Below are 12348 nucleotides of genomic sequence, written 5' to 3'. Positions count from 1 at the left end.
GCTTTACAGCCAAAGACAGCGCTGAACAAGCAACCCGGGGGGCGGGCGCACGCGCAACATGGAAGATGAGGGGGATGGAGCATGATGTGGGGGCGCAACATGGAAGATGAGGGGGATGGAGCATGATGTGGGGGCGCAACATGGAGGATGGGGGGGATGAAGCATGATGTGGGGGCGCAACATGGAGGATGGGGGGGATGAAGCATAATGTGGGGGCGCAACATGGAGGATTAGGGGGATGAAGCATGATGTGGGGGTGCAACATGGGGGATGAAGCATGATGTGGGGGTGCAACATGGAGGATGGGAGGGATGAAGCATGATGTGGGGGTGCAACATGGAGAATGAGGGGATGAAGCATGATGTGGGGGCGCAACATGGAGGATGGGGGGATGAAGCATGATGTGGGGGCGCAACATGGAGGATGGGGGGGATGAAGCATGATGTGTGGGCGCGACATGGAGGATGGGGGGGATGAAGCATGATGCGGGGGCGCAACATGGAGGATGGAGGGGATGAAGCATGATGTGGGGGCACAACATGGAGGATGGGGGGATGAAGCATGATGTGGGGGCGCAACATGGAGGATGAGGGGGATGAAGCATGATGTGGGGGTGCAACATGGAGGATGGGGGGGATGAAGCATGATGTGGGGGCGCAACATGGAGGACGGGGGGGATGAAGCATGATGTGGGGGCGCAACATGGAGGATGGGGGGAAGAAGCATGATGTGGGGGCGCAACATGGAGGATGAGGGGGATGAAGCAGGATGTGGGGGCGCAACATGGAGGATGAGGGGGATGAAGCATGACGTAGGGGCGCAACATGGAGGATGAGGGGGATGAAGCATGATGTGGGGGCGCAACATGGAGGATGGGGGGGATGAAGCATGATGTGGGGGCGCAACATGGAGGACGGGGGGGATGAAGCATGATGTGGGGGCGCAACATGGAGGATGGAGCAGGATGGGGGTGCGCAGCATGGGGGATGGAGCAGGATAGGGGTGCGCCTGCATTGGGGATGAAGCAGGATAGGGGTGCGCCTGCATTGGGGATGAAGCAGAATGGGAAAATGGGGGTGGTGGACAGTATAGCAAATGGGAGTTGCAGTATGGAGAATAGGAGGCATGGTATGGAGAATGGGGTAGCATGGATGGTGCTCGGTATGGAAGGGGAACCATGGGGGGGGGGGCTTGATATGGAGAAGGGGCAGCATGGGGAGCGCTCAGTTAGGAGCCTGGGAGGGCTTGGTATACAGAATGCGAAGCAGAAGGTTTATTATAGAGTGGGGACATCATGAGGGGGACAGTGAAGTGGGGGCTGCATGGAGAGGTGGGGAAGTGGAGGTCATAGTTCATAAGTGAGGAAGGTCTGGAGGGTATAATTCAGTGGTGAGGACAGTGGGGGTTTTCATATGAGGGGGCAGTGTAGTGGAAATGTTATAGGAGAGAATGTGGAGGCTGTATACTATAAGTGACACGGTGTGAGGTCATTTTTTGTGACGTGAGCTCAGTGATGGGCAATTATTTATTCTTGGGCTTACTTAGGGTGGTTACTCTTTAGTGAGGAGAATTATGAGTCTGTCACCAGGTTTATTGTGTGACCTATCATGCCATTTTTATGTTACATATTTATTGTTCCTACTCTGTGACCTTGTCATTGTTGGATCCATGCAGAGCTATTTTTAGCTGTACATTTTTTCAACTGATACGGCTTTCAGGTTTTGCTCCGGGTTTTGTAGACCTTACTGATACAGGATTTATCCTAATAATCTGGTATATCATTTGCATGTATAGGGACTATTTCAGTGTGCATTGTTTATACTGTAACAAGACCGGTTTATGCACTACTGCACTTTGTTGATGATTGCACAGGGGGATACCCCATATTAACATCATGAGGGGTGTGGGGTTTCTTGATATTACATGTGATTTTAACCATGTTTTGTGTGTGATCTTGATTGTCCAATAAAATTCATTATTAACTATTTGAGGACCACAGTGATACGACTTTATTCTTCAGATTGCGCGTCCATTATGCATGAGCTTTCTTCTCCCCGGTTAGTGGGAGTTTGCAGACACCAAACATGAATAAGTTTACTTGTATTTAAGGGGTTAAAAAAATTCACAAGCTTGTCCAAAAAAAGTGGCGCACGTTTTGCGCCATTTTCCAAAACCCGTAGCATTCTCATTTTTCGGGATCTATGGCTCAGTGACGGCTTATTTTTTGCGTCTCGAGCTGACTTTTCTAATGATACCATTTTTGCGCAGATGCTACGTTTTGATCGCCTGTTATTGCATTTTGCGGAAAACTTGCGGCGACCAAAAAACGTAATTTTGGCGTTTGGAATTTTTTTTGCCACTACGCCGTTAACTGATCTGATTAATTGATTTTATATTTTGATAGATCGGGCATTTCTGAACGCGGCAATACCAAATATGTGTATATTTATTTATTTTTTAACCCTTTAATTTTCAATGGGGTGAAAGGGGGGTGATTTGAACTTCTAGGTTTTTTGTTTTAAATTTTTAAAACTTTTTCTTTACTTTTTTTTTATTTTACTAGTCCCCCTAGGGGGCTATAGCGATCAGCAATCCGATCGCTCTGATCTATCTGCTGATCACAGCTATACAGCTGTAAACAGCAGATACAGTCACTTCCTGCTTCACTGGCCTCCGGGCCGTGTGAAAACGAAAGTGAAACGTCATAGCTGCAGGCGTCATCACATGACCCTGAGCTACCATGGCAACCACCGGAAGTCACGTGATCACTCACGTGACTTCCGGTGGGGGCGGCGGTAAGTCAAAATCTTCACCGCGCGTATTTACATCTCGCTGACAGACTTTGGCAGTGAGGTGTAAGGGGTTAATGTTACGGGTGTTATGCAATTCCACTCGTAACATGCAGGCACACATGTCAGCTGTTGAAAACAGCTGATTTGTGCGCCGATCGCCGCTCCCTGCCCGCGGCAGGGGGCGGGGCTTAACGGCACACGATCCATGACGGATAGATCAGTCAAAAGTCATGAAGGGGTGAAATTCTGCACCAAATACTAAACGTGTTCACATACCCAAAAATTCCAAAAGAAGATTAAAGTTCACCAGTGTTGTAATTTATTTTGTGATTATAGTTTTCAATAATCTTTTGTATCTAAACATTTTGATTAATATTTAGATCAATTCCAAACAACATATGCTTGAATACCACTATTTTAATGTTAAACCAGAGTTGGGACAGGCAGGTGTTGCGGTACCTACATCACTGGTCAGTATAGGCTCAGTACTTAGGCTTTTTCATGCTATACAGTGACCATATCACTTTAGGAGGTGGCGGATTGATTGTCAAAGCCCCAATTGATATATGTTTTGCACTTTATTAATATGGTCTGTCTATTTATTACTGCCAATTGTTGCTGACCTGTTACTGTATTAACTATAATTATACATACATTGCTGTACGGTACCAGCTCACCCACTACTGAGGATTTATTGCTTTGAATTATGTAATTCTGGGTATTTTTTTGTTTATGTTTTAAAATGTGAAATAAAAATTACTGTTTTTATTAAAATGGAGTCATACCACTTTTTCCTCTGGTTTAACATTTTGATTAATGTTTGAAATTAAAATGTCTAGAAATTACAATATAATAAGATTTTTTTTTCTTTCTTTCAGTTCTATGAAAATGACAGAACATCATGCTGGTAGCTCTACCGATGCGGAGCTTGCCAGTAAGCTCCATGAGACTGGATTGGATCCTGATTATTGGCTTTGTGTGCTTGAAGAAAAACTGGGCATTAATAGCATACAATCAATACAATACATTCAGCCTGAAGACTGCTCTTCACTAGAGGAGAAGACCCGTTATCCATGGGAAAAAAGAGCATTACGCAAACTATTCAATGTACCAGATAGCAATACAAATATTACCCAAACACAAGAGAAACGATGTCAGGTAATACAAGAAAAAAATGAGCAGGCAATGAAGATGATAACTGAACTAAAAACATTACGATCTGAAGGAAAAGATCGACATGATAAGGCGGTGAAGCAGAAAGAAGAAGACATACGTAAAGCACTTGAAATACCTTCTGAATGTTCTGCACCACCTGGAAAGTCATTAGTGGATCTCATAGATCAATATGAAAAGCAGATTAAGCTCATGGAAGAATCATTTCTAAGAAAAGAGAACATAAAAGATGAAGACATCCTTAAGTATGCTTCTGGGGGATTGGCACTTGAGGGAATTTTCCAGACAAAAAACATTGAGGATGTGTTTAGCAAGCATGAACCACTACTGTGTATTCCAAAAAGTTTGCAACTTCTTGGACCAGAACAAAGTCCAGTTTTCCAGCAAAAAGAATTTACATCCCAAATTGAAGAATCGAGTTTTCAGAAGAGAGTTGAAAAAATAGGGTTAAGTTTAAGTAGCTCAGTCAATTTTAGTTTCATGGGTTTTGGTTTAAAAAGTAGTACAGATTATAGCAAAAACTCAGAATCTGATACAACCAATAAACACTCAAGTAAGAGAACATATATTTGTACAACGAGATACAACTACATCCCGTTAGCATCATGTTACTTTACTAAGGATCAGCTGAGGCTCTCTGAGGCTGCCCTAAATGGACTAGAAGACATTGTAAAACTAATTGGCATACATTCGGATGAGCAAATTGTAAAAAAAAAATGCACTGAATTTTTCAAGAGGTTTGGCTCTCATGCTAACCTAGGACCTATACACTTTGGGGGAATATATTGGTGGAAAGCTTCCATGGAAGGCATTGAATCAGATCAGATGAATGAGGCTAAAAGAATGACATCTGAAGCACTTAACTTCTATGTAGGTACGAGTTTTGCTGGAAGTGGGGGAGATCTTGATTTATCAAAAACAGATCTACAGGGTTCTATTGACAGATCAACTATGTCAAAATTTCAGAAAGACATTCAGTTTTTTTCTACCAAAACAGGAGGTCCATCAGAAGTTGATTCTCTCATTCAATGGAGATCAGGTCTTATATCAAGCAACAAGACCTGGAGTGTGATAGATCGTGGAATTCAGTTAATGCCTATCTGGGAGATCATAGTGAGCAATCACAGGGATCAGTTTACAGATGTCACCAAACTTGCTTCATGTTTAATTGACTCTTACACGTCATCAACCGGTCTGACTTCAGAAACGATGGTTGGAGAAAATCTAGTAGATGCTTTGGAAAAAACAAAAGTGTTGTTGCAAGAAGTAAAATCCTGGAAAGCTGAATATTGGGAAGAACAATTGAAACAATTGACTGATTTTAAACAAACACTAAGTGAAACAACAGGAAATTACAGTGCTTGGGTGAACCTGTGCCTGTCAGATAAAGGTCTGCAAGAATATTTATTTACAATTGTTAAACAACATGAAGAAAGTACAGAAAAAGATGTATACCTCATAAGAATTTTACTGAAAGAACTACTTGAGACACATATCTATTCAGTTGATCATTTTCCACATGCCTCTTTTATCATGAAGTGGATTTATAAATCAGAAAATAATGAACGAGAGCAGATTAATGTGTCCGAGTTTAATGAACTCCTTAATGTTCTGCAGAAATCAAAAGAAAATATTTCTCAGGTTACATTCTCTCTGTCATCATCCACTGAACAACAGTATCAAGAAAAGATAAAAGCTATCCAACACATTAGTCTTTCACTTAATTCATTTTTGAACACGATGAGGAAGACAAATGAGAATGATGCGGAATTATTGATCCTCCTTACTGCAAATAACTTTGGATACTGTGTGAAAAATCTCTACTTCCGGAACATTTTAGGATATAAAGATATTGAATTCTTACAGACTAACTTGGAAGACGTCCATAAGGAGTACACAAACCTCAAAGGTCAGTGCGATGAACGGGCGCAAGCATTCGTCCTTTACACAGGATTAACATCTGCAGGGGAATACAAAGAAATGACTTTGCAACAGAAAACCGAACGTTTGATTTTCATGAAAAGTCAACTAGAAGGTTGTATTTTCTCTAGTGTTGGAAAAATAATTAATCAACATTCTGAATTTTGTGACTGGAGCAAAATGGAAGATAATCTGAGAGCGTTTGCCTATGAAAGTGTCATAAAAAAAGAATTTAGCACAGATGAAATTGCTAAGGAGCTGGAGATTATCTGTAAGGATGAAAAAACAATTAAAAAAATTGAGGATCAAACTGAGAGCAGCAGCATGGACGAAGACTTTCTGCAATTGTTGAAGAGGCTCGACCTAATGAAATATTATCCACAGAAAATGAAAACTGCTGATTTTCATAAGATATTTAAATCTTCTATGACTGAAACCCAAACTTTAGGGGAAAATCAACTTTCTTTCCATTACCTACAAAAGTTACTTATGCTGGACTATCGCACTAGATACATACAGTGCAAAACTGCTGATGATCAAAAGCACACAGTGACCATAAATGAAGAAGAGAACAATGACATATCTGATAATTTCTTAGATGATTTCCTTGATGATGACACTGAAGACCTAAATAAAAATAGTGCCTATAATGAACAACCTGTCCACCCTATGGATGTGCAGATGGCAATTTTTTTTTGTGCTAATGATTTTATGCGACAATATATTTACACAAAACTTTCAATTTGTCAGTTTGCTCTACCATTTCTGGTAAGAAACCCCAACACAAAGTGTATTGAATTTCCTCTTTGGTCGTTTCAAGAAGTTAAGAAGAAATGGAAAATAAAAAATGGAACCGAAAATGATGATAAATCTAACAACAAATTTGTTACTGAAGCTGAAACTCCTATTGTATCTTTCATTCGCTTGGGTCCATCAGGTTTTTCTAAGTCACAAATCATCAACTGGCTGATGAGTAAACAAAAACATGACATCTTCTATCACCGCCACTGCAAAGGAAGTACGAAGAACTGTTTGCTCATGAATGGCGTTACAGAAATTGCTTGGTATTGCCCAGGTGGAAAGGATGATGATAAGTTCAATGACTGTATTGCGTTTACTAATCTACATGGCGATGCCAGAGAATACGATGAACAGGTGCAATTTTTAAAAGAGATTTCCTCAGTCATTGTAGTCTTGTTCAACAATTCTGATGCAAGAGAAGGAAAAGAGAAAATGCTTTTGCAGCAATTATTGAAGTCTTCCACACCATTAATCTGTCTTCTGGCAGACAAAGAATACACTGCATCAAAATCTAGATCAAAATTAAAAATAGGGTTAAAAGACAGAAACGAAGCAGATTTAGTAAATGGAATAGCAAATGCAATACAATCATTATTGAACACTTCAAACAAAAAATCTTCTCTTTACAAATGTGCAAGTATAGCCAGAAAACAAGGATTTGTGATGGATGTGGACAAGGAGCAGTGCAAGCGAGGAAAAGAGCAAGCAGAGGTTCTACTGTCATTACTAAAAGAAAAAAATATATCAACCATGAAGAATGAATTTCTCCCATTACAAGGTGAACTCTGGCACAAGTGGAGCAAAAAAGACAAGGAACTCACTAGACTCAAGAGAAAAAATAATGTGAGTATTGAGCAACAACGGAGTGATATCGAGTCTCAAAAGCAAACGCTAAGAAACAAACAACTAGAAAAAGCCTTTCCTCTGAATGATTTTATGCGATCTCTCCTGCATATTCTACATTCAAACGACCAGTCCTCAAAATTGTATTTTCTGCAGTGGTTTAAAATGTTTTTGGATGATTTATCTTCAGAAACATTATCAGCTTTATATCAAGAATATCACAATATTTGGTCAGGTTTAAAGTTGCAAAAACAAAAAGGCAAAAATAAACGTTTTATACAAAACATGGAAGCCAAAATGGAACAACTATCCAACATAATAAATAACTCAACGTTTGGACTTGAGCACATTCTCCGAGAACTTGGACAAATTTATGAAGCTTTAGGTATATTCCGTGAAAAAGATAAAAACTTTTTCACTTTACCAAAAATTGCAGCACAGCTAATGGTTTCAGGGCATCCAATTGAGCTTATGGATGGCGACGCTGCACATGTACCTGTGAAGTGGGTAGGAGCTGTTCTGGATGAACTGGTAGGAATATTAGGAGATAAAAAGCTTTACATCCTTTCTGTACTAGGTATTCAGAGTACAGGTAAATCTACTTTACTCAATGCTATGTTTGGCCTGCAGTTTGCAGTGAGTGCTGGAAGATGTACTCGAGGAGCTTTTATGCAACTTATTAAGGTTGATGAAGAACTTAAGCATGAACTAAAGTTTGAATATTTGCTTATAATAGACACGGAGGGATTAAGAGCTGTCGAACTATCAAAAACAAATACGGTGAACCATGATAATGAACTGGCTACATTTGTAATCGGCTTGGGTAATCTTACTGTAATTAACATTTTTGGTGAAAATCCTTCTGAAATGCAAGACATCCTACAGATTGCAGTCCAAGCATTTCTGAGAATGAAGCAAGTAAACCTCAGACCAAGCTGCTTATTTGTCCATCAAAATGTTGGAGAGATCACAGCCAAAGAAAAAAACATGGAGGGAAGAAGGAGATTTCAAGAGAAACTGGATGAAATGACATTGTGCGCAGCACAGCAGGAGCAGTGTGATGTCACTTGTTTTAATGATGTCATTCAGTTTGATGTAAACACCCATATTTACTATTTTGCCCACTTATGGGAAGGTGACCCACCCATGGCTCCTCCAAATCCAAGTTACAGTGAAAATGTACAAGAGTTAAAGAAGATCATACTCCAGTCAGGAAAACAGGAAGAACAAGCAAATATTTTAAGTATTTCAATGTTTAAAGCCCGTGTTAATGATCTGTGGAATGCACTGCTAAATGAAAATTTTGTTTTCAGTTTTAAGAATTCCCTTGAAATTGCAGCTTATAACAAACTGGAAACGAAATATGGCCAGTGGGCTTGGTCTATTAGAGAGCACATGCTGACTCTTCAAAGAACGATCAACAACAAGATTCACAACAATGTAATGGAATCTGTAGACAAGGCTTCTCTGACTAAGGAATTTGATGGTAAATACAATAACATTCAGGAAGATCTCAAGAAATTTTTCACTGAGGAAAATGATAGTGAATTATTAGTGCAATGGAGAACAAATGCAGAAAAAAGACTCCTTACTCTAAAAGATGATCTTATAGATGAGATGAAGAAAAAAGCTGATGAATTATTAACAGCAAAAAAGAATTGTAGAAAAATTGACGTTTTTAAGGAGAAATATGAGGATGAAATGTTCGAGAAAAGCAAAAACATGGCCCTGACTTTAAAAGGGAGAAACTTAAGTGACGAAGAATTGCAGGAAAAATTCAATGAGATGTGGATAGGCTTAATTACTAAAGTATCACACACAATACATATGCCTTCGCCTCCCAAGATCCACCAAGATTTAGAAAACGTTTTCCTAGATCGCTTCAAAACAGAAACCAGTCTTGTTGCTACAATAAGCGAATCTTATAGATGGAAGGATTTTCCGACAGTGTTCTCTAACTACATGCAGAGTAAACGAAGATATACATACATTTCAGAGAAACTTTTTTCTGAAAAACTTAACTCTGATGATCAAAGCAAAATCGAAAATACAACAAATGCTCTAAAGAAGAGAATTAGTGAATATATTAATAAAAAAGAGCAAGACAAAATGGATTATCAATGTATCTATTTTCATGAAATTTTGAACATCATAAACATGGAAATAAATACATTGCTGGATAACAAACCGAGGTTTTTGACAGAATACAAACTGTATGTATCACTATTCTTGTGCCAAAGAGCCGCCAGGAGATTTATCCAAATATCAGATGCTTTTAGAAAAGCCAATAATCCCATTGTTTACCTAGAAAGTAAGAAGGATCAATTCTGGCAGAGTTTTAAAATCTCCTGTAAGGAAACTAAAGAAACAGCATCACTAGCCGAGTTTTTGTGTAATACACTAAAAAGCTCTATTCAACAAGAAGTGACAGAAAAAGCTGCAATTCAGTTAGCAGGTGACATGAAAAGCAACGATCATTCATTAAATGGGAACAGATCAAAACTGGAGTATTGTTTACTGAAGTCACTGGCAGAAAAAGAACGTTTCTCATGTTACATCGCTTATATCAAAGATCCTAAATCGGCAGTTCAAGACTTTTTAAAAGAACGAGTTGAAGTATATTGTAGTAAAAGGGATAAAATCTTTGAAATTCTGAAAATTAAAGTGGATTTTTTTAGACAACTAATTTCAAAAGCTATAGATAAATCAACCACGGAAATCACAGACAAAAATGGAGATGTGAAATCATGGCTGGCAATTTTTTGCCAAAGGCTTGGAAATGAAATTAAACTTTCATCAAATGATCTGAAAAGTGTTCAATATCAGGATATCAATGACATACAGTTTCTTAAGAAGTCAATGTCAACAGCTTTAGAAATAATAGTGAAAAATTTGAAAGATGAGTTATCCGTATGTGATCTGAATATTCTGAAACAAAAGGTATTCACAATGTTATTTGACCAGTTTCCCGGATGCTGGAAACAGTGCCCATTTTGTCGTGCTGTTTGTACACACACTACGAGTACTCATGATGGATGTCACAGTATGCAGTTCCATCGTCCAAATGCTTTACGAGGTTGTCATTGGTATAAAAAAAACTATTTCAGTACAGAAATATGCACTACTCTTGTATCAAGTGATCTATTGTTTGTAGTAAGTGATGAAAAAAAATATCCATACAAAACATTTAAAGTAGCCGGAGCTCCTTACAACGAGTGGTCTATTACTCCAGACAACTCCGCCTTATCATACTGGAAATGGGTCACCTGCCGTTTTGAAACCGATTTTGAAAAATATTATAATTTAAAATTTGAGGATAAAGGAAAGATTCCTCCACAGTGGAGATCTATCTCCAAACAAGTTGCCATTGAGGAGATAGAGAAACTTATGTAGTTAGACTCATCTGAAAGCAAGATGTCTCATTAAATATCATAATTAACTTTTTTTTTTAATCAGGTGCATGTTTATTAAACCAACAAGTTTAAACAAAAAAATAATATGATACTTTTTCACACAACAGAAAAAAAAGGGAACATACATTTACAAAACATCAACTGGACCATACAATGAACAGTGCCCCTGTGGTCTATACCTAAAAACAATTTAAACCGCAAATTGAAAAATCGGTTGCATTATTCTACTTGTGTAATAAAATCTTACACACCATTTAGCTATCAATCCTATATATTCCACAGATACACACATTCCTACCCTATTCTGATAAATTATTATTCAGTTATAAGAAGAACTAGTCTCCAACACTATCCTGAAGCAGCGCCAAGGAGGGAAGTCCCAGGGTATCCAACCATGCCCCCTTAATAGGTTAAGGACATTGACAACAAATATCGGTGATTCTACCTACAAGTCTAATCTTAACTGGCATATGGCTATGGGCTCTTCCTGTTAGGCCTCTTTCACACGTCCGTGAAAGTCCCGCACGTTTATCACGGACGTGTCAAAGGTGCGTATTGCCCTCGGTGAGCCGTGCCCGTGTCTCCGGTACGTGAGAAAACTGACCAAACATGTACCGGAGGCACGGACGTGTGAAAGAGGCCTTAGACGGGTCCAATGACTGTTAGCAGATTACAGGGTGTGCCACTACTGGAAACCCCAGAGATCACCTGGAATATGGGGGATAAACCAGGAGCAAGATATTAAAGGGTTTTTCCCACAAACAAAATTTAATTTTAATCAATAGGTCTCGGAATAATATTTTCCACAATTGGATGTGTTTTAAAAAAATGTTCCTGTGCTGAGATCATCTTATAAATGTGTCTCTGCTATGTACTGTGTAATGGCCATGCAAGAACATGGTCCGATCATACCAGATATCCTGGGCCACGGAAGAAGTATAAAAAGTATACAAACATTACAGCACGGGATTGTAAACAATTATTTATTTGAGGTAAAACATTTTTAAAAAAACAGACAGGGAAATGTTTTACCTCACAAAAAGTATCAGCAACGATCCTGTGCTGTAATGTCTTTATAATCTTCTGCGTCCTCTCCTGCCCAGGAGATGTGGTATGATCAGACCATGTCCCTGTACAGTCAGACACGGCCATTACACAGCACATAGCAGGGACACATATATAAGATTATTTCAGCACAGGAACTTTACTGTGAAAATTATTATTACTCCAAGATCTATTGATTAAAATTAACTTTAAAATTAAATTTATTTGTCTGAAAACTCCTTTAGGTTGATTATCACCACAACGTATATGACTGCATACTACTTGTTAAAATCAAGAGACTGCCCATGTAAATACAATAATGTAACCGGGTCCTAACAAATGGCATCCTTATATTAACTGAG

The 12348-nt window shown here is 39.0% G+C and overlaps 1 protein-coding gene across 1 annotated transcript in view; it reads left to right on the top strand.

The window, feature by feature from the left end:
• LOC142249615 (interferon-induced very large GTPase 1-like) overlaps positions 1-11821 on the top strand; it is a 30787-nt gene extending 18966 nt beyond the window's left edge. Inside the window, exon 2 of the mRNA XM_075321346.1 lies at positions 3671-11821. Coding sequence (XP_075177461.1) covers positions 3675-10922 — 7248 coding nt within the window. The 5' untranslated portion in view covers positions 3671-3674 and the 3' untranslated portion in view covers positions 10923-11821. The remainder of the gene's footprint in view (positions 1-3670) is intronic.
• The last annotated feature ends 527 nt before the right edge of the window (positions 11822-12348 follow it).

This window comes from Anomaloglossus baeobatrachus, chromosome 8, assembly GCF_048569485.1.
Source record: "Anomaloglossus baeobatrachus isolate aAnoBae1 chromosome 8, aAnoBae1.hap1, whole genome shotgun sequence".
Taxonomy (NCBI): Eukaryota; Metazoa; Chordata; class Amphibia; order Anura; family Aromobatidae; genus Anomaloglossus; species Anomaloglossus baeobatrachus.
The sequence above is the reverse complement of the archived record's forward strand: the minus strand, read 5'-3'. Positions and strand labels throughout refer to the sequence as shown.